General features: G+C 39.8%; 2 protein-coding genes across 5 annotated transcripts; one reads left to right on the top strand and one right to left on the bottom strand.

Moving 5' to 3' along the window:
• Nucleotides 1-1,816: 1,816 nt before the first annotated feature.
• PRSS37 (serine protease 37) lies at nucleotides 1,817-6,825 on the bottom strand. Of its 3 annotated transcripts, none has more exons than XM_008150460.3 (6): nucleotides 6,786-6,825; nucleotides 6,316-6,435; nucleotides 5,274-5,415; nucleotides 3,360-3,613; nucleotides 2,620-2,756; nucleotides 1,817-2,056 (listed from the first exon to the last, which is right to left on the bottom strand). In XM_008150460.3, exons 2-6 carry the CDS (start codon nucleotides 6,347-6,349, stop codon nucleotides 1,916-1,918), a joined length of 708 nt encoding a protein of 235 aa, XP_008148682.2. In that variant the 5' UTR covers nucleotides 6,350-6,435; nucleotides 6,786-6,825; the 3' UTR covers nucleotides 1,817-1,915. The 3 variants fall into 3 exon arrangements, with proteins under 3 accessions (XP_008148682.2, XP_028014905.2, XP_028014904.2); XM_028159104.2 differs by having other exon boundaries at nucleotides 3,360-3,583; XM_028159103.2 differs by lacking the exon at nucleotides 6,786-6,825 and adding an exon at nucleotides 6,582-6,637.
• A 142-nt stretch (nucleotides 6,826-6,967) lies between these two features.
• Nucleotides 6,968-19,889, top strand: LOC114234769 (probable inactive serine protease 58). Of its 2 annotated transcripts, none has more exons than XM_054726273.1 (5): nucleotides 6,968-6,986; nucleotides 11,666-11,807; nucleotides 17,566-17,813; nucleotides 19,073-19,209; nucleotides 19,609-19,889. In XM_054726273.1, exons 2-5 carry the CDS (start codon nucleotides 11,710-11,712, stop codon nucleotides 19,756-19,758), a joined length of 633 nt encoding a protein of 210 aa, XP_054582248.1. In that variant the 5' UTR covers nucleotides 6,968-6,986; nucleotides 11,666-11,709; the 3' UTR covers nucleotides 19,759-19,889. The 2 variants fall into 2 exon arrangements, with proteins under 2 accessions (XP_054582248.1, XP_028014774.1); XM_028158973.2 differs by lacking the exon at nucleotides 6,968-6,986 and adding an exon at nucleotides 9,621-10,052.
• The last annotated feature ends 7,303 nt before the right edge of the window (nucleotides 19,890-27,192 follow it).

Below are 27,192 nucleotides of genomic sequence, written 5' to 3'. Positions count from 1 at the left end.
TGGACAAGTTATATCTGAGATGTTTATTAGAGATGCTGAGTAGAGAGCTGAACATATGAGACTGGAAGTCAAGGGAAATGATCAAACTGGAGATGTACATTTGGGAGTTGTTAGATTAAATATGGTGTTTAAAATAGTAAGACTGGTATAGATCAATAAGGAAGTGAGTGTATATAGATAAAAGAAGAAGTCCAAGACTAAAACTCGGGAACTCTGATGTTGAGAGATTATAGAGATATGGTGGCATCAGTAAAGGACACTGGAAAGAAGTAGCTGGTGGACAAAAGATCATGATGTCCTAGAGGCCAAGTACATGAAGAGGAAATGACTAACTTTGTCAAATGATGCTGATAATATCAAGCAAAAGGAGAGCTGAGAATTGACCTTTAGGTTTAAAAATATACAAGTCATTGGTGATTTAGAAAGAGCAGTTTTAGAGGGGGCTGAAGTCCCTATTTCCTTGCTAGTTGGTGGCTGAGAGTCCTTCTCAGTTTCTAGAGACTATTCTCATTTCTTGCCTTGCAGCTTCCTTCTTCCATCTTCAAAGGCTACAATGATGGGTCAGGCCCTTCTCATGCTTTGAATCTCTACGGCCTCTTTTTCTGTTGTTACATCTCTCTGGCCAAATATTCTGCCTTCCTCTTCTACTTTGAAGGGCTCCTGTGATTACATTGGTTTACCAGATAATCCAGGATAATCTCCCCATTTTAATGTCCATAAACATAAGCACATCTGCAGAGCTGAATTTTTCCATGTAAGATACCATATTCATGGGTTCGGGGGGTTAGGGTGTGGACATTTTTATGAGGGGCATTTTTATGCCTCACACAGAAGTCATTAAAGTATAGGTTGTACTTTAAACCTTCAGAATAGAAAATATTGCCCAAGGATATGGTGTGATTGCTTCCTGTATCTTCTTTTGGGAGATTATTTTACCCATCCTTGTCCTATATGCCCCAATCTCTTGCGTATTTAGAATTCCAGATTTGGGATATCTGGATAGGCATTTTACCAAGTTCTCAACAAAAGGACTGGTACCTACTTTCTTGACCTTGTTAATCTCATGATCTGTGGCTAAGTCCAATTTCTACCCATCCTTCACCTTCTCTCAGCCATCTCTGCCTCTTGGGCTCTGCTGCTGCCCTGAGCGTATGCTCTCCTTATATGTAGGTGACTTATTCACCTCGCTCTGGAACTGCCAGCCTCCTTTTTTACTTGATTCATGGCTGTTGACTCTTTCCTGGAGTTCCATTTTTTGCTTCCTGTCCATCCACTAGCTCTCTCCCTGCTGCATGCTGCATACAGTACATTAGTGGAATCAAGCATGACTATTCGTAGGAAAGCTTACTCCCACACCCAGGGTCTGAGCCCCAAGTGAGAGCTTCAAGCCCTTTGAATGATAAAAAGAAGTAGCAGGAAAATAAAAGACAACATCTGTTGTGATGCCACACAGACTCTCCTGTAATTTTGAGGGTAAGAGCATGGGATTGAGAATCTGACATATTGGGGTTCCACTCCGGGATCTGATATCTACCAGCTATGGACAATGTTAAGTTACCACTTTAAGTCAGAATTTTCTCATTTATAATGTGGGGATAAAAGATAACCTCAAAGATTTGTTATGAGCATTAAATGAGATAGTAGATGACCCCCAATCCAGTGTAACAAGTGCTCACTTCATCTTTTTTTAAAATAATTTATTGTTTAAGGTATTACAGATAGTAGTACATATGTCTCCTTTTTCCCTCCCATTGATCTCACTTCATCTTTTTTCCTGGTTCTCCCCATCAAATAAGAAAACATAGGCTACTTGTGTGATGCCTCCAGATATTTCTATCTGGACACTTTTATTTTGAGTTTTGGGGAAATAGCAGAGTCGGGTGTGGAGCTGGTGGGCTGCAGAGCGAGTAGGGTCTCATTTGTCTTTAGTGGTGTTCTCAATCCAGGGTATATATTTGTAAACATTGGTGTAGATGCCGACATCCCCGCCCATGAAGTGTCCGACCTCGATCCCCTGGAGCTTGTTTTTGCAGATGACAGTAGCGACAGCCACTTCCTATCAGAGATGGTGCAGAGAGAGGCACAGAGAGAGAGATGGTCAGATTTTTTCCTCAAAGGAGCCCTCTAGTCCCCAACTTGGGAAAGCCCTGCCTAGAGGTAGCATGCTGGGTCATCACCAGAGCACTGAATTGGGAGACAGGAAGCTCTAGACATATCTGGCTTTGCTCTCATTAGCCTTGTGTGATCTTGAGAAAGTTAGAGAAAAACCTCTTTAGAACTCACATGTAAAATGAGTCAAACCCCATTTATTTGAACTGGTGAAGCCAGCATCAATTTCTGAAAAGTGTAAATTATTTTTGTCAGCAATGCCCATTTTCACTTGCAGCTATGAGAATAAAAGTATTATGAACTGCAGGCCCGACACGAAGCCCTTAAATGAATAGAGACATTTGTAAGGAGAGCCCATTACTGAAGAAACAGTGGGGCTTGCTGCAGCCTTATCAGATTCTCAAAAAATTTGAGATGATGAAAACTTTCTATTTCTTTTTTAAATATCAGGATTAAGTGGTTAACTAGATACATACATTTTCATGAAAGCTAAAATAAAGGAAAGATTACCCCAAAAATTCGGCTGAACACTTTGACAAATTTCACACATAAGGCGTTCCTGTGGCTTCTTCCTTGCTCGGTTGTCTGGCACTCTTTATCAGACATCACGGGGGCCTCCAGGGTCTGCCTCAGGTCCGGGTGCCTGCCTGAGGGGAGAAGGGAGAGAGAACCCTTCCTGTTCACAGCTGGTACTTAGCCCTTCCACCCTCTGCTGCAGCCGGGGTTCTGGTTGTGTGTCTGAGAAAAAGGAGGAGTAAGAAAAGGGGAGGAAATGATCCTGGACATTTATGAGAGTCACTCCTGAGGATTTTGAAATAGCATTTATGTCTCTGTAAAAAGCACAGTTTTCTTTCTACTCTGTGTCCAGGCTTGGAGGAATACGAGGTGACCTGACTCAAGTCCTCAGAGGTCTCCTCTGCATATTAATGAGCCTGTACGAGAGGGAGGAGCACAACCCCTTTAATATGAATCCTGCTTCTGACAATCAGGACCCTTGTCCTCTGTGCAGTGAGATGGCCTGTGATCCAGCTGCCGAAGCCCTAAAGAGGCAGTGGGGCATCAGACATCCTGGCAAAGGAGGAGCTTTGGACTTCTAGGGTAGGGGGTCTCTTTTTGCCAGGCTGCTCCTGTAGTCTCTCCCTCCCCCCAATCCTCCCAATCTCCTCCCCTCTCTCCTCATCTCTACAGACATGAGTGATCTTCTTGAGGGATAATTGATGGCCCTGACTTGCTGTGAGAGGTGCACTCACCACTGTTGTCATGGCTCCAGTCCAGACCTGAAAGCAGACAGACGGTGCCTGGCCGGACGTTGCTGGTGGCGAGGGCGAGAGGCTGGACTTTGTGGCTGAAGTTGGCTGACTTGGCCAGCTTAATGAGCATGAGGTCATCCTGGGGGGAGCTATCACTAAAGTTCCAGTAGCGGATAATATTGATGGGGCTAATGGTCTGCTCTGTCCCATCTTTGACTCTGATCCTGAAATTTCCCAGCAACACTTTCAGATTTCTGGAGGGAGAGGGTTTGGAAGTAATCACTGTCATCACCATCACCATCACCAAAGCTGATATTGAATGTCACAATGTGCCAGGTACTGTGCCAAGTACTGTACCAGGGACTCCATCTGGATTCTGGGTTACCTCATTTAATATTCACAACAAACTAATGAATGAATTCTATTTTTAATCCCCATTTTTCAGATGAAGTCACCCTTAGTCCCACAGCCAGTGGCGGAGCATTTAACTTCTATATTTTTATGTAGTGTCCTTAATGGGGAGGAGAGGGAGATTATGCATGGATGACTTGTATGCATGCATATAAGCATAACCAATGGACACAGACAGTAGGGGAGTGAGGGCCTGTGCTTGGGGAGGGGGGACGGGAGCAGGTGGGGAGAGGTCAATGGGGGAAAAGGGAGACATATGTAATACTTTCAACAATAAAGAATGAAAAAAAAATTGTGCATAGCACAGATATATTATTTCCCTTCTTTCCAGCGCCAACCTATCCAGTTGGGCATTTCTGTTCTGGCAGAAGTAAGAGAATGGGATGACCTGAATGTTGGATAGCTCCTGTTTGCTTCATCAGATCCACTCCCAGCCCTACTTTGTCCTGCTCTGTACCTTTGTAGCATATGTTGATTTAAATCAATGGGTTTTGGTTAGTAGGAAGCACTCGAAAGTAACCAGAGGAATAAGTGTGAGGTTGGAGTATTTGTCCTCCTGGCTCCTTTCCTGCATGGTTGCCACAGATTGGCTGTTGGCTGTGTCTCATGACGAAAGTTTACAACTCATATAAGGTGGTCTTTTTATAAAATGATTCCTTTAGCTCTCTTTCCCCTACCCCCTCCCTCTCGCCTCACCCCTTTAGGTCTAGGGGTAGTAACTGCACCTTTCTTTGTTTTTTGTTAATCCTCACCAGAGGATATTTTTCCATTGATTTTTAGAGAGAGTGGAAGGAAGGGGGAAAAACAGACAGAGAGAGAAATATCGATGTGACAGAGACACATTGATGGGTTTCCTCCTGCATTCACCCCAACCCTGGGGACAGGGATTGAATCTGCAACAGAGGTATATGGCCCTTTACCATAATTGAACCTGCAACCCTTCAGTTCATGGGCCGATGCTCTGTCCACTGAGCCAAACCAGCTAAGGCTGCATCTTTCAAATACTAACCATGGGAGTACTGAACTATTCTTTGTGTTTTTCCTATTTCCCTTCTCCATACCTTTGTTGTTAGTTCTTTTTAAAACTTCTCCTCAATTTATCCAGTTTGAGTGCATCATAAGTTATCTGCTGGTCCTTAACTTATCAAACACATATTGTCAGTACAAAACTTGAGAAAACTGATGAGAGGTTGAGGCATAATATCTACAACATACAACAGGGTTCTTCAATGGCAGCACTACTGACATTTTGGGCTAGGTAATTATGTGTTGTGGGGGCTGTCCTGTACATCGTAGACGTTTAGCAGCATCCTTGCTCTGGCTTCTGTTCACTGGATAGATGCCAATAGCACAGCCACCCCTACCCTCACTTCCATTGTGACAACCAAAAATACCTTTGGACTTTGCCAAATGTGCCTGGCGGGAAAGTTGCCTCTATTTGAGAACCACTGATACAGAATGAGTAGTAGCTGATTTGGAAGGGTGGGGATGCCCAACACTCACGGTAAGTAGCAGTGAGCTGGGGCCAGCACCCAGTTTTTTTTGATGAGGACACCCACACAGGGGTTGAAGTGAGACTTGAGGTAAGCCAAATAGGGAGCATGGTCTTCTTTCTGCACAGACGAGTGAGTGGAGAAAAATGCTCCTGAGAAAACAAAATGTCTTCATATATAAGACATTCTTATAACAAATAATACCATCAATAACTTCCTAGTTGAAAAGGAATATATACAGTTTTAAAGAAGTAATTGGCCAGGAAATATTTGACATTTTTTTCCTAATAAAAATGTAAATTGAAATGACATACCATTTTATATAATATTTACAATAATCATTTTTGTTTAATGTTGATAAGATTAAATCAAGGAAAGTACAATGAGAAGAACTCTCATTCACTGTTTGTAGGAATGTGAATTGATTCTTACTTTTTGAAAAATAATTTAGAAATAGGTATCAAAAATTATAAATGGTTCATCACCTGTGATCTAATAGTTCCAGCCCCAAGAATCCATTCTACTAAGATAATTAGATGTAGAAAAAGTTATGAATAAATATGCTCATTTTAGCACTCTTTATAGTAGCTAAACATTGGAAACATAAATATCCAATACAGTAATGTTAGACATTGAAGTGAAAAAGTACATGTACAAATGGAGCATCATACATATTAAATTGTATAAATAATATTTATAAATATGGAACAGCAAAGGAAATATTGGTAACTTTTTTAAGTTAAAAATAATTAAATCCAGTAATTCAATGGTCTAAAATAAGAAAAGAAGCAACAAATAAACCATTTAAATGCAAACATATATATATAAATAAAGTCTGGGAGTAAATTCAAACCAACTATTAGCACTGGAAGAGTGGGCTCAGCCTGTCCTGAAAGCCCTTGAATGGGGCATAGGAAGGGAAAACCCTAATTCTGCTCATGACCCTTTCTCTTGACTCTTTTTTGCACCCTCTACACACTTTGCGTCTGCCTTACTCCATCTTACATTAACCCATGTCTTTCAGGATAGATTAGAAGGTCATGGATACATACCAACAAGGACACTCAAATAGAAGATAAATTTCATAGCAATCTAGATCTTTCCCTGTGACATGTAGGAGAAGATCAGTAGAGTATGGAACTTTTTCAGCTCAGTCTTCTCCTTGAGAACACCTGGTAGAATCAGTGGATATGGTTAGGCATGGGAACGCACAATGGCAATGAGATTGGAAAGCAGCTCTTGGCTTAAATGGGAACAGAAGAGGGTTCCACATAGACAGATGGAGGCCCTTCTGCACCAGGGAAGGAGGGGACTATACCTCTATTGGGGTCTTTCAGGGAAGGAAGGAAAAAGAAACCTATCTCTTTAGACTTCTGGATACAGGTTTCTATATCTGCTGTTCCTAAAAGCCCATCTGACTAAAAGTAGTTCAGCTGTCTGTGGGAAAGGGAGCTTTAGACTCAAGACTTATATTCTCCATGGAGTGTCTGAGGCCAGGACTATAGGGGACAGGATTCTGCACCTTAGCTCAAGAAGACAGTGTCCCCAAGTTTGCTCTGAACCCCCTAGTAGTTATTTATACTTTCCCTCAGCCCCTCCCTTCTTTATTACATTAGCTTCATCTTTCCCTGGGGTTACTGTTTCATCACTTGGTCATCACCACCAACTTAGTCTGGCCATCCTGATCAAGTTTTGAGCTAAGAAAATCTTATATAATAAAGAGGTAATATGCTAATGGTCATTACGTGGTGACGGTAATGACCTATCAGCAAGAGGGTGGGGCATCGAGCTACAAGTGGCAAGAGCTACAGAAGGGTGGGGCAGCCAGCTGAGGCAAGCGGCAGTGAGCTACTTGCGCACTGATTCGTGCGCAGGGCCACTAGTATAGGAATAAAAAGCATTCATAGAGCAGTTATTTTGACATTTGGAGAATGGTTTGAATTCTAGATTGCATCAGCTATAGGATCTATTGTACGTAGATGACAGTTAAGAAGGCAGGATCTCTAAGTGGTTTTTTTAACCTAATGAAAAGATTTCTCAGCCAATTATCTGCCTCTTTCATCTTGCAATAATTGGGAATACACTTTAACAAGAAAAAGAGCAGTGATGTTGATAGCTAACACCCATTGAATGCTTACTGAATCCTAGCCACAGAACTAAGTTCTTTAGAGACATTGTTAGTAGTGATTTTATATTAAGTTACTTTAATATGATGTAAATTACACTTTGTATCACTATAAACCTTTAAATTTTCTTAAGCCCACAATCTCATTTCAATGTCACAGCTGGGGAAAAGAGGAGACAGGTCTGGGCTGATACAATTTTTTTCTGGAGCTGTAGGTGACACCTAAAACAGGGAGAATTTAAGTAATTTTCTCAAAATCACACAGGACTGGAAAGACTAGAAGTCAAATCTGGGTCTTACTGGATAAACAGCTTTTCAAGCGCATACTCTAGCCTGCAACTAATCAACCAGCATTCATGAATCTTGGAAAACTACACAAAGTTCCCTCACACCAAGTCCCTCGAGTGTGAAATGAAAAGCAGATGTGGCACATACTTTTCTGAATGTTGCAATGAGCACAGAGGTACATTGTGGAGAGGGCTGCTTAAGGAAATGCAGTTGGGGCAAAAGTAGGTTTACAGTTGTGTGTACATGAAACACAGAGCTTATTCTTGTATTACTATTTATTAATTATTGTATTATTTTCCATAAGAGCAATTGTAAACCTACTTTTGCCCTACCCTGGATACTGAGGTCCAAGACAGCATGGAGTTGTGGAAGGTTTCCTGTGGTGTAGCATGGACGTAGTTAACACAGGTGAAAAGTTGAGAAAGAGATATACTTACTCTGAGGTTGTTTTCCCCAGATATTTTGGAAATACTATGGGCTAGGACAGGAGTGTGAGGCCTGGTTTGGGAGTGTGAGATCTAAGAGCAGAAAAGCGGGGTCACTATCTAGGAAAAGATCTCTAAAAACAATAGATTTTTCTGGAGGAGGTTAGCACTGGGGACTCCGACCTCTCTATGAGTTTCAAATTGGTATCTCTAGCCCAGACTTCCAATCCCACATCTTCATATGCCTCTTAGAAGCCATTGTTGGCATCTTTGTTAGGCCCCTGACATTTAGCATGATAAAATTACACCCCTCATTTCTCCAGCCTTTCAGATTCATTCTTTTATCTGTTTTCCTTATTTTGGGAGATAAATCTACCTTCCACTTGTTTGGTTTCTCTCTTTTTCTCACCACTCAGTCCCCAAATCCTCTCTATTTTGAGGAATCCCTAAAATCCACCCATATCTTCCCATTCTCACTGCTATCATTCTAATCTAGGTCATAAACTTTTCTCCCATGAGCTAATGTATGTGACCATCCACTGTTTCCCAAATTGACTTTCTCTCTGACTCAGAATTGTTTTTTCTCTAAAATCCAAATGAGGTCATGTTAGTCTTCTTAAAACTCTTCAGTAGTTCCCTTCTGCCTAAAGAATAAACCCGAGCATGGTTGAGGGACCGCCCTTGATCCTCATTTCATTTTGTCTTTGTCAGCCTTTCTTTTCATCCCTCTTTGACACCCCTCTCCCACCTGGCCAGCCTACTTTTTTTTTTGAGGCCTACCAAACTTAATGTGGGTTTTCTTGTTTTAATATTAATAACTTTAGCCCTTAACTCATCCTTAAGCTTATGAATCCCATTCATTTTTTCCCTTTTTGTTTTAGGTTATTGATAGTTCTTAAAGCTCTTTGAAAAATTAACTTTAGAATCTTATGGATGGGTAGATGGTATGTATGTGTGTGAGATATTCAACATTTTCTCATATGTTTTTAAATTAGTTGTTATTAAGTTCTTTGTCTATTACTGTTATTATAGCTTCTCTGTACATATGGAGACATATCTGTCCCCAGCCTTATTCCACAGAATATCTCAAGTTTATGGGACTCTAAATCTATTATTGTTATTCTGCCATCTGGTTTACCATTTAAGTAATACTCCTGTCATATTTTGCCACCAAAAATAAAATTTAAAAAGGCAGATCGAAAATTCAGAGAGAGAGAGAGGGAGAGAGAGAGAGAGAGAGAGAGAGAGAGAGAGAGACAGCAAGTGAGCATAAGCGGGCCATGTCTGAGGGGGCAGTGTGATGGGTATTGGTTGGGAACTTTTATTCAAACTGATATCTGTGGTTGTGTAGTATGGATATGTACAAGTGAAGCAGTTTTGAGCAGGGGTGGGCTGAGTGTGACATATGCATAAAGGGGAGGTGAGTCAGTGTCACACAGAGGGGTGGTGACAGCTCTGCTTCATCAGAGTAGTCCAGAGAGGGGTCAATGGGACATGTAGAGGGAGGGGTGCAAGTCACACACTGTGGGGAAGGAACTGGTGAAAAAACTGAGAGGCAAGGGAATGAACTTGGGATGAATTTTTAACTCCACAGAAGGTTAATTGACTCCTACTTTGGAATTCTTTCCCCTAGATGAGGTGGATAAAGCTAAAATCCTAGGAACTCATCATCCCATAGGGTGGATTTTTACTTAGGCTGAGAAGATTTCTATATCTACTGTCCTGTTTTACATTGAGGCTCAAGACCAGAAAGAGAGCCCTTGAGACTACAAACTTGTATAGAGTCCTCATCCTGGTTCAATCTCCTGCACCTCCTCCCACTGAATCCCCACGCAGGTTATAAGTTCTATCCCTGCTTTGTGCCTACAAGTTTCCACTACATCCTTATCTTCAGAACAGGATTCAGGCATCAACATGAAGTGTGTCCTATTAACCTTACTGATGGTGACTGGTGAGTGACGGCCAACTTGATTAGGACTCTGTTGGGGGGTGGGGTGAGGTTCGGAGCTTGTTGGAGAGGGAGAGCTGGTGGATCAGGAACATGGAAGTTTGGGAAGTAGGTAATATACCAGTCATTTTCTGTACAGGTTCAGCGATTTGGTGTATCTAACTACACCTTTTTATTATGGGCTTAAAACCTCCTCTGAATGTCTGATAACCTTCTTTGGTTGAAACATGGAGGATGTCAGAAGGGAGGATGGAGATAGGATCCTGGAAGAGGGCATAGAAATTTATAAAAGAAAATAAAAAGCAAAGACAGCAGGTATTTTGCTGTATGATTCAAAAGGAAAAAGTAGATTTGGGGGGAGGCTTTCAAATGTGTAATAAGTAATAATAGTCAAATCACCACCACCACCATAAAAGCATATCCTATATAATAAAGAGGTAATATGCAAATGGTTGTTACACTGTGACTGGTAATGACCAAACAGCAGGAGGGCGGGGCAGAGAGCTATGTGTGGCAGAGAGCTATGAGTGGTGGTGGGCTGGGTGGCCCCCTGAGGCAAGTGGCAGTGAGCTACTTGTGCATGGATTCGTGCAGAGGGCTACTAGTACTTATATAATGGACACTGCCCTGTTTTCTACATATTAACTCATTTTATTCTTATTAAAACTTTTTGAGATAAGTATTATTGTTCTTATTTAGTTGATAAGAAACTGAGGCACAGAGAAATTATCTTGCCCATAATGAAATTAGTATGGCTCTGTAATTAATCAATAATGCTCTTCTACTTAATAGTTAAGTGGCATTGGACAAATACCCTAACTTCTCTGAACCTCAGTTTTCTTATATGAAAAATGGGAAAAATAATGTCTGTCTTTTAATGATATGTAATGCTTCCTAAACCTATAGTAGACTGACTGTAGTTAACCAAGTTAAGTGCAGTAGGGGATGGGTAGGTTGTTTCACTCACACAGAGGAACCAGCAAGTGTGAAGGTCATGAAGTGGGACATACTTAACAAAAAGACCACCCCTATTGCTGGGTGCAGAGGAAGGAATAAGATTAAGAGTTATATAGTATAGAGGGTCTTCTAGCCTTGCTTTTAGAAATGATTCTCTTAGAGTCATGATGTCTGGTCCTAGGGCATCCCTACAATTGACTAGTAGGAAAAGTCAGGGAGCTGTGGCTGGATAGAACTAAGAAATAGTAATATTTTAAGAGACTGGAAATGAGCAAGGATGTCTGGAAAGAAGTAGGGAAGTTAGGTAAAGAATAAGTGCATACATCAGATTTGGAATCAGATACACTGAAGTCTGAATCCTTGAACCAACCATAATCCACTATTTGTATGGCCTCAAGGAACTTTCCTAATGTTAAGTTCTTAATCTGTAAAGTAATATAAAATGTATCTACCCTACAAAAAAAAATCTGAAAGTATGGGAAGTGCTTAGTACAGTGTTTTTATTGTATGGTTTTCTAGTACCATAGTATGGGGCCTACGTTATTAATAAGTGGTAAATACTGATATGGACTGACACTGGCATCCTAAAATCTCCATAACCAGCCCGTTTCCTTTAATCAGCTGGGTTATCTGTTGATTCTCTTCTCTCTGTGCCCCAGGTGTTGTTCCATTTATTAGTGAAGATACGGAAGACTTAGGTCATATGCTGTACTTATTATATCTGAAATCTAGTTACCAGCCCTGTGTGGGGACTCTGATTGCCCCTCGGTGGGTGGTGACAGCAGCACACTGCTTCTTACCGTAAGTACTGAGGATCAGTCCCCTCTGTTCTAAAGCTCCAAAGCTGGGCCTCAATACTACTTGTGCTGGTCAGGAAATCCTAGGCCTCTGATGGTCCAGGAGAGCTCAGCTAATCAGGTAACATTTGACCAAGGAACGTCCCATATTCTTATGTTTAACATGTCCAGAAGGAAAAATAATGTGGTATAATACCTTAATGTATGTAAAAATAATTCTGCAAATCATTCTTAATATTTTTAAGATTCATCCAAAGTGTTAAGCATGTGATTATATTTCATTTTTATTTGTTGTATAATATTTCAGTTCAAATGTCCCACAACTTGTTCATTCTTTTCTTAACAGACATTTGAGTTATTTCTAGTTTCTGTTATTTTGAACAGTATTACTGTAAGCATATTTGTACCATGCACCTTAAAGAATATTTTGTGTATATATCTGCAATATTTATATCTGTTGGTGGGTACCCATATTGATTTATATCTGCAAGTATACCTGTTGCATAACTCTAGAGTAAACACAGAAGTCCGCCCTTATCCATGGTTTTGCTTTTCATGGTCTCAGTGACCGGTGGTCAACTGCAGTTTGAAAATATTAAATGGAAAGTTTCAGAAATAAACAATTCATAAGTTTTAAATTGTGCACCTGTTCTGAGTAGCATGATGAAATCTGGTGCCATTCCGTTTTGTCCTGCCCAGTATATATATGGCTTGGTGCTATCTGCAGCTTGTCATCCACTGGGAGTCTTGGAACATATTGCCCATGGGTAAGGGGAGACCACTGTAATTAGGAGTGGAATTGTTGGGCCATAGAGGATGCAAATATTAGCTTTTACACATCCTCCAGTAATTTATTCTGCCAACATTGGGTATTGTCCAACTTTTGTTGTTGTTGCTGACTATCAAATATCTTATTATGCTCCTAATTTTATTACCTTTATTAGTAATGATGATTAACATTTTATTTCTCCTCCTCCTTCTGCCAATAATGTTTCTTTTAGGAAATATCTTTCTTTAAAATTTATCTTTATTGTTGAAAATATACAGCTGTCCCCCCCTTCTCTCTTCATTGACCCCCTTCTTCCCCCCACCCTGCTCACCCGCCTCAGGCCTTCACAACATTATTGTCTGTGTCTATGGGTTATGCATGTAAGTTCTTTGGTTAATGTCTTCCCGCTCCTTCACCCCTCTTCCCTGAGATTCATCAGTCTCTTCCATGTCTCTGTATCTATTTTGTGCATCAGTTTATTTTGTTTATTAGATACCACATTTAAGTGAGATCATGTGATACTTGTTTTTCTCTGAGTGGTTTATTTTGCTTAGCATAATACTCTCCAGGTCTCTGCATGCTGTCTCAAAGGGTAAGAGATCTTTTTTTTTTTTTTATAGCTACATAGTATTCAATTCTATAAATGTACCACAATACCTTTATCCATTTATGTACTAATGGGCATTTGTTCTGTTTAAAACGACAATGAGGTATAACCTTACACCTGCCAGAATGGCTACCATAAACAAATCAACAAACAACAAGCAGGGACTACTCTTTTGAATATTTGTGTATTTTTTTAAAAATTGCTTTGTAGGACTTTGACAAATGCTCTAGTTATTTCTCTTTTGTCAGTTGAATATATTTTGAAATTTTCTTCTTCCAGTTTGTGGCTTGATCTTCTTTTTATGATGTATTTTGATGAATAAGAGTCTTAACTCTGATATAATTCAATTTAATACTTGAATTATCAATCTTTATTTGTGGTTACTGGGTATTGATTGTGCTTAGTTGAAAATATTCATTATGACCTTAAGATCAGAAATATAGTTCTTTAAATTTACTTCTACAGATTTTAAAGCTTTAATTTCATATTTAAATACATCATTTGGAATTGATTTTTATGAATTTTGTGAAATAGGAATCTAATTTTATTTTTTTAGCAGAATAAACCAAATATCCAAATATGATTTATCTAACAGTTCCCTCTTTCCCTGGTGATCTGCAGTGCTGCTCCTGTATCTATCTAAGTGCCTGTTTCTGGGCTCTCTATGCTGTTCTATTGTTTTAGTTATTTTGGACCAATACCACAATCCTACCTAATAATAGACAAATATGCAAATTGACCATACCTCCGACGCACCAACACGCCACGCCCACATGCCATGCCCACCATCCAATCAGAGCGAGTATGCAAATTAACCCAACCAAGATAGCTACAGCCACAGAGAGCAAGGTTTCCTAGGTAACAGAGGAAATGATCCCTGCCTGCCCTTGCCAGGCCTAAACCTCCACTCAAGCTACAAACTTTCAATTATAGAAGGTAAACAAATTCAAACAGAAATGGTGGCAGAATGGAGCTTGAGAGAGCAGGCCAGGGTTGTCCCTGGCAACAGGGGAAGCAAAGCTTTCCGCACACCCTGGCCGGGCTCACTCGCTTAAGGCTACAAAGTTTCAATTATAACCCCAACAGAAATGGCTGCCAGCCGTGGAGGGAGTCCCAGGCTTGGCTCCGCTCCAGGCTACAAAGTTTCAATTGTAGAAGGAGAATAAATTCCAGATACCAGGGCCTCCGCTTGGGTTGCCAGGGGGCGTGGATGGCCTGCAAACCACCACAGGCCCCACGCTCAGGCCGCCCCATGCCCCAAGGGAACCCCACCCTGATCAGGGACACCCTTCAGGGCAAACCAGCTGGCCCCCACCCCTCTACCAGGCCTCTATCCTATCTAATAAAAGAGTAATATGCAGATTGATCATCACTGCAACACACAATATAGCTGCCCCCGTGTGGTCAAAGATCCTGCCCCCATGTGGACACAATATGGTCACCACAAGATGGCCAGCAGGAGAGGGCAGTTGGGAGGCACCCAGCTTGCAAGGGAGGGCAGTTGAGAAGGACCAGGACTGCAAGGGAGGGCAGTTGAGAGGGACCAGGCTTGCAAGGGAGGGCAGTTGGAGGTGATAAGCCCTGCAGGAGAGGGCAGTTAGGGGTGACTAGGGAGGCAGAGGAGGGAAGTTGGGGGAAAACAGGCTGGCAGCAGAGTGGTTAGGGGGTGATCAGGCTGGCAGGCAGAAGCGGTTAGGGGCAATCAGGAAGGCAGGCAAGCAGTTGGGAGCCAGCAGTCCTGGATTGTGAGAGGGAAGTCGGACATCCCTCGAGGGGTCCCAGATTGGAGAGGGTACAGGCTGGGCTGAGGGACAACCCCCCTCTGTGCACGAATTTTATGCACCGGGCCTCTAGTATCATAATAATTATATCTCTATCATGAATGTATGACATCTGATAGGGTAGACCAGCCATCTTATTCTAAATCAGGACACCTAGGTATTCTTTTAAATAAATTTTAAAATCAACTTGTTAAGTTCAATTAAAAATTCAGTTGGAATTTATTTAGAATTGCTTTGATTCTTTTTTTAAAAAATATATTTTATTGATTTTTCACAGAGAGGAAGAGAGAGGGATAGAGAGTTAGAAACATCGATGATAGAGAAACATCGATCAGTTGCCTCTTGCACAACCCCCTACTGGGGATGTGCCCGCAACCAAGGTACATGCCCTTGACCGGAATCGAACCTGGGACCTTCAGTCCGCAGGCCGACGCTCTATCCACTGAGCCAAACCGGTTTCGGCATGCTTTGATTCTTTATGTTAGTTGGGAAGAACTTCAGACATAATTTTAATATGAATATTTAATGCAACAAGGTCTAAAGTTAAAAAATATCCTAATGCCCTCCTCGTGTCCCTTCTCACTTATATGCCATCAATATCTCTCAGAGGCAACCACTATTTTGTTGTTTTTCCACCATAGTTTATTTTTAAAAATATATATATTTTATTGATTTTTTTACAGAGAGGAAGGGAGAGGGATAGAGAGTTAGAAACATCCATGAGAGAGAAACATCGATCAGCCGCCTCCTGCACACCCTCTACTGGGGATGTGCCCGCAACCAAGGTACGTGCCCTTGACCGGAATCGAATCTGGGACCCCTCAGTCCGCAGGCCAACGCTCTATCTACTGAGCCAAACCTGTTAGGACCATAGTTTAATTTTTTATGCCATTGAGTTATTTTAAGCCCCAATTTACTCAACATAATTTACCTGAGTCATCTGTTTATCATGAATTCTCACCAATGTAAACTTCTGTATTTACTTGCAAACATCTTTTATGGCAAATTAAAGTAGTTTCTTAAGAGAAGGTAAAAAGGGAAATTGAGGGAGAAAAGAAAATATAAGAGGGGACCCCTTTTATATAGCTATTAACACTGTAAATGTGAGTGATTTTTCTTCTACAAGAAAGGAGAGTAATCTTAGAAGCAGAAAAAGCCAATTTGACAAACACAGACACACAAGAGAGCTGCTATAGCTGATTTACACAATAAGTTGGACCTAACAATTCCATCATGTCGAATAATTAAAACATCAATTCTTATTAATTCCCAGGGATGAAAATGGAGGAGGTGATCCAGTAAGGGATTTCTCATTTAGACAGACAAGAGAGTCTCTTATCACGAGGGTTTATTCCCTTTTTGTTCTAATGTATCTCTCAAATGAACTACCTTGCTCTTGTCAAAAGTTCCTCAAAGTAGCCACTGCAATTTCTTGACAGCCTATTTGAATGGGAAATTATGCCCTTTACAGTGATATCATGTGAACTTACATATGAAGGAAGCACATGTTTGGTACAGATGACCAAACAGACTGATAAGATCCAAGGAGAACTGCGATAGTCAGTAAAACAACTTGACCAAAGACCTGTCATCCCCACCTGAGGCCCAGAAAAATCCTTTACTCCAAGCAGGTGAAAATAGGACAGTAGTTCTCAGGGACACAAAAACATGACAAAGGAAAGCTCTTGTAATGTACAATGTCTTGTAAAATTGACCCAAGGTATAGTTTATCAACAGGATGCTGCTTTGATGAGATCTTCTAAACTTGTCAGTCCATGGTGTTTGCTCAAGGATGGACTTATCAGGCCCATTTCTGTCTTATCCCTTTAGACTTTATCTTATAAACTCGCAACAAAGTTACAAGAACAGACTGAGAGACAAAGGGTATTGTTGTTAGGAGACAAAATAAACTTGACATTTGGGAGTTCAACAAAAAAGTGGTGCTCAGTTACCAATGTGTTGCTTACCTTACCTTCATGGTTGGAGAGACCCCTGAGTGAAAGACTCAGGGAGGTGTCCTGTTCTGAAACCAGAGTGTTGAGCCAGGATAGTAAGTAGATCTCAAATGGATCTCAGTGGAACATCCAGGATTTTTTTACTATTGTTCTCCTAAAGGACCACCAGAAAACCTTGTTGATCCAGTGAAGTTTTGATAGAGTTGTAAAGCATAGTGTATTCAGGCGAGCCTCCCTAGCTTAAAAATATTTCAACTCTCTAAGCTTTCTTTGTACAATCTCACATTTCTTGTTCCCTCCCATCAAAGGAGCTTTCCTAATATAACCTACTACTTTCATAGAAGCCTTGACAACCCATTTGCATGCATCTTTCAACTTTCTTGGTCTTGAATTGGAACTACTCTCAGGAATTATGCTAAGAGTAGAGCCCAATCACATCATAGGCTGTGGAAATGGCAACTTATTGAATTTACATAATATACAACCTTCATGGTAGCTACACATAAAAGATCAAATGAACAAAGATGAGAAGAGAAGGTGGAATGAGTAATTATAGAAGGAGATCAATGTGTGTGTATGTGTGTGTGAGTGAGAGAGAGATTAGCCTTGTGATGTGTGATACTATCATTTTCCCCCCCTTAATTTTCTAGAGATCTCCAGGTCATCTTTTTTGGTGGTTCTCAAAGTTTTCAAGACTTTACAGGGGAGATTATACCTTATGAGAAGATCTTCATTCACCCAAACTTCACTGCCACTTCTCCTAAAAACGACCTCATGCTGATAAAGTTGTCTGTACCTTTCACCTTTGTCACTGAGTTTTTTCAGTTGCCTACTCTTGTGAATAATGAAGTTAAAGATTGCATCGTTCACACCTGGTTACAGGGTGAAGATTATTTTGGTGAGTGACTGTCAAAAGGAAGAGTTAGTTGTATTCTTGGATATATATTCACACCTTCAGACCTCTGAGGAATTAGGGAAAGGAATTGGAATTTATAGGCCCAGTGCCAGATTTCTAAGCACATGTGTGAAACTAGAAATGGAGCAACTAGATTGACTCTCTAAAGTAGAAGGGCCGAGGGGGGGGGGAGGGGCTCCTTTAGGGCTTTGAGAATCAAATCCTAAATCAAGGGGTCACATGTATATATCATATCGGCACATGCAGCAGGGAGCTAGGATGCAGTATCTATGCTTGAGTGTTGGTTCTGCCATTTATTATAGGGTTATGGACACATTACTTAACTTATTTGAATCTTAACTTGAAAATGTGTAAAAATCATATTTTCCCTTTGTCTAACAGAGTGATATTGTTATCATTACATCAACAATAGATACCATTTATTGAGCACTAATTATGTACTAAGCACTAAGTCCCCTCCACGTATTATTCAGTTGTCATCATACATCATGTTTTCTTAGGATTTATATCTTTTAAGTGAGAGAACCAAGACTCGGGGAGATTAATTCATTGTCCATGGTAATACACTTGGTGATGGCAAAGCTTGGATTCAGATCTTGCTTGCTCATTGATGATAAACGGAGCAGGAGGACATGTTTAATCCATGATGTGTTACATCAGTTCTCTGCATTTCTTTTTTTTGTTGTTGCCAATCCTCATCCAAGGATATTTTTTTCCCATTGAGTTTTAGAGAGAGTGGAAGAGAGTGAGGGGGAGAGAGAAACATCGATGTGAGAGAGACACATTGATTGGTTGCCTCCCTCCCTTATGTGCCCCAACTGGGGCTTGGGTTTGAACCTACAACCCAGGTACATGCCCTTGACCTGGAATTTAACCTTTTGCACTCGGATGTCGAGTGTGACGGTTATTGAATGTATCAATAATTTGAAATATAAAAAAATCCAAATAAATAAGTTTGTATGAAAAGAAACTCCAGTTTTTTATTCTACTGACGCGCTTTGTAAAATCTGGGTATTTAAAAAATTAAATCCCGAGTAGAATAAAGGAATCGAGAAAAAAGCAAGTGAGTGCAAAGGGTTAACCCATTATCCTTCAGAGTGCAGGCTGATATTCTAACCACTTAGATACACCAGCCAGGGCTACAGTCTATTTTAACCAAGAATAAGCCCCAAAGGAGGAGGAGGCAGGATGCCTTATGAAAATGCAGACAGGAATGGAAATCTCTTATTTCTTATGCTCAGGAAATCAAGACTATGACCTGCACAACATTCGTATACAATTGAATCCTCATTTAGACTGCACAAAATTACTGGGTGAAAAATTCCTTGAAGACATGTTCTGTATGCGAAACAAAGTAGGAAGCCAAGAGGCATGCCAGGTAACTTTCCTTATTTCATTTTTATATATGTAGCTTTTCTTCCTGGGTTTGTGTCTCTGTTACCACTCATCCTTTGTCGAGGCTATGGAATTTACAGTCAGCCTAAGAGCTCTGAGAGCAAGGAGCTGAAGAAGGATGACTCTCTATCCTCTTCCCTGTGTTAGAGGTGAGAGAAATAGATATTCTGTGAATTCAAAGCTATTTTCCAGCTACTGCTTTGAAATTTCTGTCTCTATGGGTTACTGGGGGGTAGTTAATACAGTGAAGAGAAGCCTTCAAAATATTTTCTTATTTCCTTGGCTCATTTGCATGGCAAATACAGTGGCTTTCACTTTTGTTCAGGTGTTGAGGAATTCTCAGATGGGAGGGAAGTTCTGATCGCTCTACTCTGTCTGGCAGGTGGTCACAGCTGCACCAGTCATATGTGGCTATGAATTACAAGGAGTTATGTCTTGGGCAACTGGATGTATTCTGACAGGACACACTATTGTCTTCACTGACCTCTACAGCTACAGTGCATGGATCAAGAACATTATTTCTACGAAATAAGCTGATCTGGAGCTCCACTGACACCTTACATCCCAACTGACCCATGGCAACCACATTATGCATCTCAGTCCCAGGCTTTCCTAGGATCTAGGCTTGGTTGAAGTTTCAAAAGAGATCAGTGATGACACCTGGGTGTTGGCATGGCTCTAGTTTCTTTAACTGCTTTCTTGCTTATCCCCAACTCATGAATACCTGCTTATAACATTGAAAACATGAATGTTGGTGTCAAGAAGTGGAGGTCACCCAAGAAGCTTTTGGATCCTACTAACTCAGCTACTTCTCTTAAAATACTCTCTGCTCTATCCTAAAAACAAAAAACAAAAAAAAGACAAGTAGAAATGAGGATCAATAACTACCAGGAGTCTGTCTGGGCAACATATAAACCACATGCCACAGTATGTGAACAGTAATTTTCTAAAAATTGATTAGATGATTTAGCAATTCTTCTAAAGACCAACTGTCTATTGGGTCAATGTGGGTGCACGTGTGTGCGCTTGTGTATGTCTATGGGTGGTTGTAGTTAATTTTTTTCATTAGCTACTTAAAAGATCTCCAGAATTCAAGTTTTGCTCAGGTTTGCTGAGGCTACATAAAGATCAGTATAATTTTTGGAATAAGGATTTCTTTATTTAAACAAGAGCTATAATACAAATATTACGAATATCAAGGATTTCATAAATGGTAGGATGATTTTTTCCTAATACATTCTTACCCATAAGCTGATCCTATCATGCCAAGTTGCCACACTACTTTAAAACTTATAAAAGGGCATTTATTTTTATTTTATTTTTTTGCCTCAGTGTGTGCTTCCTGAGTTACTGTCAAGGGGTAGAAGGTACCATCAAGAATCTGAGTAATTATATCCTGTGCATGAACTTTGAGCAATGAGACAGGAGAGCTACACAAACTCCCACTGTTCTCTCCCTGCTGGGGCCTGCTCTGAGATGTGGCTTTGTCTTTCACATCTTCCTGTAGCTTTGCTTCATGTCTCTCTTTGCCTCACTCCCACTTGATTCATCACCCTTACTTCCCTGGGTTTGTAACTTTCAAATAGTGTCTTTAATCCCTATCTCTGCTTTCTGAAGAGCCATCTTTATTCTAATAAGGCAACTGAAGTTCAGAGTCAGTCAGGGAGCTCCTGAATTTGTGTCTGGATCTCATACCAAGGCAGGTTGCCATAAATGTTTTTAAATATTTACTTTTTGGTTTGTAATTTTTTTTTTCACAGCACAGTAGCAAACAGTTCAAGGACCAGTATTGGTCCACACACCACACATACACAGACCTGATAATGCTAGTTCTACAGAAGCCTCACAGCCTTGAGTTCTGTTCTTGTTGCCATCTCCACCCCACACCTCCGTCCCGTTGGTGGACTTGAATGGTTCAGAGGATGTCAAAGGGACTTACATAACCCATCCATTTATGAATTAAGTAATTCACATTTCATTGCATTTCTTCTTTATTTGGAGATGGGATTGATGGTTTAGGACCCTGGAGCACCTGCCAGGTATTTGATATAGCATTATGTTTGATGGGGGAAAATAAAAATTTGTTTCTTAGGCATTGAGATGACCTATAGATGGCTATCATATCTATAGATATTTATAATATTTATAGCTAGATATAAATATATAGATATTCTAGATTATTATTTCTCCTAGACTCCATCCTATTATTTGTCTTATTGAATTGAGGCCCAAAACTTTGCCACTCACACAGGAGAGGAGGTTCATTTGTAAGGGAAGTAGTAGATGTTAGGGGTTGATATGAAGCTGTAGAATCATATAGTTCTATTTTCAAAATCCAACCTCACTATTAATTAACTGTGTGTCTGGAGGAAAGTTAAACCTTCTAAACCACACTCAGTTTTGCCATTCCACAGATGGGTAAGAATAACTACTGACTAAGGAGTCAGATTGTGGAGTCAGGCTGCTGGCATTTATATCCTGGCTTTATTATAACTTATGAGAATCTTGGGTATGTTCCCTCACCTCAGTTTTATTTTCCTTATCTCTATTAAAATAGAGATAATGCTACTACTACCACACCGAATAACTGTGGATTATAAATCATGTAATAAGTATCTAGTTCTTAGAAGAGGATATAGTAGATAGTAAGATCTCAATAAATGTTATAATCTCCTTTGGCAACAGGGCTATTGCATTGTTTGAATGAGATAACCTACAGCTGTAACGCCTCTGACACACAATAGGTATGCCATAAATTGAAATCATTGCTCTATCATTATTCCCTCAGAAGAACATCACTCTCTTTGAAGATCACAATACCTGTCTGCATTTAGCAAAGAGCATTTGGGTTTTTAGTTGGCAAAACTTTTCTAGATATGTGCATCTGGGGACTCCATTTATTCACAAGTACATTTATTCCTCTTTTAACAAAAACTTACTGAATACTTGCACTATGTTCCATACTGCACCAGACTCTGTGAACACTGCAAAAAATGAACCCTGTCCCTGAACCAGGAACTGTGAACTAAAAGCCACGTAACTGGGATAAGACTTATCCACAAATAACGACAGTGCAGTGCTGAACCTGTGAAGTTCTTGAGGAGAGGTGCTGAGGGCTTGGGAAATTCCAAGAGGAAGAGAGCACATGTAGATGGAAGAACAGCTTACTTGAGCTAGTCTATAAACTCTGGGTAAAATATTAATGAACAAAGATGGGAAGAGAGGGCATTTCAAGAACCAGCATGAACAGGAGTCTGAATTCAGGGAGATAGGGATAGCATTTGGTAAGTAAGCACTAGGCAAACAGTAAGTAGTCCAGAATGGGGGGACAGTACAGGGTAAGTGAACACAGAAGATTAACTGGATATAACCGGAAGGGTAGATTGTATGATAGAGTGTGATAGGTGATTATTAGGGTAGTTTCATTTACTCACTGTCTCACTGGTTTCTAGGAGAGGTTGTCCCTAAACACTTCTATCTCTTGCCCTACTCCCCCCTGTATTTCTAAAGGAAGGTGGAGGGATCTTTCTGCTTGTTGAGTTCAGGGACAGAGACCAAGCTCACCTCCTTTCCCCTCCCTTTTATATGGCTCCCCTGAGAGCCAAAGACCCAGCAATTCCATGCAATGGGTTTGTAGGGGCAGAGCTAGAGAAGGGGTGGGGGTGGGGATAAGCCTGCAGCTTATTATCACTGCCTGAGGTGTATCCATCCCACCTATCCAAGCCTTATACTTTAGCCAACTTTTATCCGTGATAGGCTATTTATTTATATGTACATGTTTATCTCCATCAACTTCTCTTCCTTTTATGTGTGTTCTTGAGGATGTTTTATCACAAGACATAATCCAAAAGTATCAGTCTCCTATTAATACAGAACAGAAAGAAACTTAGTCTCCACATTCCTCAGGATAGTAAGCAGACACCCCCACCCCTGCCCCACCCTTTTTCTCTGTGAGCCTCCTTGAATCTTCAAGGAGTTGGTCATCAGAGAAAGCAGTTTTCTCTGTTCTGCTTCAGTCTTCCAAATAAATCAGTTTGCCAGTCTTATTTGTCTTGTGTTTGACTTTGCTCAAGGTTATTTTGACAGGCAAAAGTTAAACTTTAAGACATTTTTATGTAGTCAAATCTATCATTTATGCTTCTGGGCTTTGTATCACAGTGAAAATATTTTTGTACTCCAAACTTTAAAGGAAATTTACCAATTTTCCATTTAAAAATTTTCCATTTAGCTCTTCTATCTATTTGGAGCTTACTCTAGAATAAGATATGTGGGGAAATTTCACTGAACATCTATTATGTGCCAAAATCAAGTGATTTCTACAGAATATTTTTGAGTCTTATAATTTCAAACTTGGTAGATTCTAAGAGATCTTCCAGAACAATTTATTATGTACAAGAAACCCTCTACAAAACAGTATTTTATATTAATAATGATCACTAGAGCAGGAATCAGGAGACCCTAGTCACTGAACCCATTTTGCTATTAAATTGCTGTGTGACCTTGAGTAAGTCATTTGACCACATATTCTCTAATATTGGTGTTGTATTATAAATCATCGAGCCGACATGAGACGCCTTAAAAAGCCAAATTTTGGAGTCCTTTAATACACCAGCGGGCTTAGAGGAATATTGTATCCAAAGTCTAAGCAAAAAACATGGAGGAAGCTCTCTCTATTTATACTTTTTTCAATCCTTTGTCTTCCAAATTTGGAATGAGACTTCCGGACCTTCTGAGAAAGAAGGCCTGTGTGCTGAGAAGGGGCCATGAGACTATATCTCAATGCCTGGTCTGGAGCCAGCACTGACAACTCTGTCTGGGGCATAGTTTATGGCCTCTCTGGAATGGGAGTAATCTTATTTTTTCCATTATTTAAGCAAGCAAACATTTACAGAAGCCAAAATAGCAGGGTTAAAATTTCAAACAGCAGTTTTTACACAAGATGGAGGTTACTATGCTTCATTAGATATTGACTATCCTACATATCAAAGAATTTTTTACTTATATCTATAAAAAACTCAATCAATCACTTTGTAATTTCAGAACTTACTGCAAAGCTTCAATAATCAAAACAGTCAGTGTGTTACAAGTATATTGGGTAGATATGTAGATCACTAGAATAGAATTGAAAGTCCAGAAACAAACTCATATGGCCAATTGATTTTCAACAAGCGTTCCAAAAAATATTCAACAGAAAAAGAATAATTTCAATTATAAGTAGTTCTAGGAAAACTGGATTTCCACCTGTTAAAAAATGAAGTGGGACCCCTACCTCATGCCATTTATAAAAATTAACTCAAAATGGATCAGTGACCTAAATGTAAGAGCTAAAATCATAAAAATCTTACAAGAAAAGATAGGGGTAAATCTTCATGACTTTGGATTTGCCAATAGATTCTCAGATGACACCAAAAGCATGAGAAACAAAAGAGAAATAGATAAATTAGTTTATCAAAATTAAAAACTTTTGTTCATCAAAAGACATTATCAAGAAAGTGAAAAGACAACCTACAAAATAGGATGAAATGTTTGCAAATCAGTTATCTATAAGGTTTACTATCCAGAATACAGAAAGGATTTCTACAATTCAACAAGAAAGACATAGTTATTATTTTCTGTACATTTATTTTTTTTAATTATATAGGAAATAAAGTGGAGTTACAAATAAACAAAAAAACAACAATAAAATTGGCTTATATTAACCCTGGCTTTTATGTTAATAAATCTTTATATTTTCATGTGGCTTCAAGTTACTGTCTAGTGTATTTTCATATCAATCTGAAGGACTATCTTTGGCATTTCACTTAGGACAAGTCTACTGGAAACAAACTTCCTCAGGTTTTGTTTATCTCAGATTGTCTTCATTATCCCTCATTTTTCAAGGAAATTTTTGCTGGATCTAGAAATTTTGGATGACAGTTTTTTCTTTCAACACTTTTAAATTTATTTTTTGTTAATCCTCACCCGAGGATATTTTCCCATTGATTTTTAGAGAGAGTGGAAAGGAGGTGGAGAGACACACAGAGAGAAACATTGATGGGAGAGAGACACATCAATTGGTTGCCTCCCTCACACACACACCCTGACCAGGGCCAGAGTTCAAGCCTGCAACCGAGATACATGCCTGGACAAGAATCAAACTCGGGACCCTTCAGTCTGAGGATGGATGCTCTATTCACTGAGCCAAACTGGCTAGGGCTCCTTTCAACACTTTAAATATGCTACATTACTGCTTTCACTGTCCTACATAATTTTTAATGAAAAATTGGCTGTTAATCTTGTGAGGATTCCTTGTACATGACAAAGTGTCTTTCTCTTGCTGATTTCAGGATTGTCTCCTTGTCTTTCTCTTTGACTTGACTATACTGTGCCTTCATATAGATCTCTCTGAGTTTGTCCTACTTAAAGCAAAAGGTTGGTGTCTTCTCAGCTTTTTTCTGAATATGCATCTTGTCCTGTACATATATATGGGCTTTTAAATTCCCTAGTAAGTGCATATGCTTTTAATTCCCCTATTTTGCCAAAGAAACTTTCCCCAGTTTCCCTGCTGAGGCTTTAAATGGTCTATTGTATCCTTAACAATAACCTTTTGCCCCAGGTGGCTGCAGATTTTTAGTAAACAAAAGCCCATTTGGGCAATACTCATCTCTTTTCACCCTGAATGAGCTCTGTATTACATTAAACAAAGATTAATCTCCTGTATGAATCCATCAGGTAGCCAGACTGGTTAGAACACACATGCACAATACTTTGCATAAGGTATCCTCTGCTCTCTCCAGAACCAGGAAATGGGGTCCCATGCTGGGAATGCTGATTGCTGTTTTCAAGATTGCGGTCCAAAAGAGTGGGCACGGAGAAGTAAAAAACACCACAAAGCTTTCCTAACATTTCTAACTTGTCTTTTTCTTGAATCAGTGTTTCCTTGGTTGCTTTAACTTTTTGAATGTTTTCAAAATTCTGACAAAGTTCTGACAGCTTCTGTGGAAATACTTACTGCCCACTCCACCATTTTACTCTTGCCACTTGTCCATCCCTGGCCTGTGGTTTTTTTGATGTGCACCTTGGAATTAATTGTGGTATCTTCTTCTCGGGGGTATCTAAGGCTCTGTAGGGCTAAATGGGATGAGATGGATACACAGGAGAGAACAGGAGGCTGGTTTGAACTCTCTTGTGGTAATTAGGACTTTGGGTCTAGGAGGAAGGCAGCTTGGCTGCTAAGAAACTCTTGATAAGGGAGATTTCAAGTTTTTCTATAAAAAAACTTTAAAGAGTTTATCAATTTGATTTGCCTCAGGAGAGAAGGGCTGAAAGTTTCCCTGGCTTTCCCTTGATTGCATCCCTGGGGTTCCTCAGTGTGTAGCTTTCCTTGGGGACACACTGGGGAGAAAAAGAAGGAAGGAGAAAGTCCGAGAGAGACTGTTGAGCTTCCTACAGCACTTCTCAAACTATTCCAAAAATTTGAAGAGAAGGCTCACCTGATAAACTCATTTTATGATGCCAGCATTATCCTGGTACCAAAACCAGACAAAGACACTACAAAAAAATAAAAATAAAAATAAATAAAATTATAGGCCAATATCCCTAATGAACATAGATGCAAAAATCCTCAACAAAATATTAGCAAACTGAATTCAGCAATACATTAAAAAATCATATTCCTTGATGAAATGGGATTTCTTTCTGGGATGCAAGTTTGGTTCAATATCTGTAAATCAGTTAATGCAATATACCACATAAACAAAATTAAGGCTAAAAATCACATGGTCATATCAATAGAGGCAGAAAAAGCATTAGACAAAATCCAACGTCCATTTATGATAAAAAAAAAAAAAAACTGTCAGAGAACAAACATGGTTTGCCAGATGGAAGGGAGACTGGGGAAATGGGTGAAAAAGGTGATAGGAATAAAGAAGCACAAATTTCCAGTTATAAAAATAGTCACGGGGAAATAAAGCACAGCATAGGAAAT

The sequence above is a fragment of the Eptesicus fuscus genome, chromosome 14 (assembly GCF_027574615.1).
Source record: "Eptesicus fuscus isolate TK198812 chromosome 14, DD_ASM_mEF_20220401, whole genome shotgun sequence".
Taxonomy (NCBI): Eukaryota; Metazoa; Chordata; class Mammalia; order Chiroptera; family Vespertilionidae; genus Eptesicus; species Eptesicus fuscus.
Note: the sequence above shows the minus strand (reverse complement) of the source record. Positions and strands in the feature narration are given on the sequence as shown.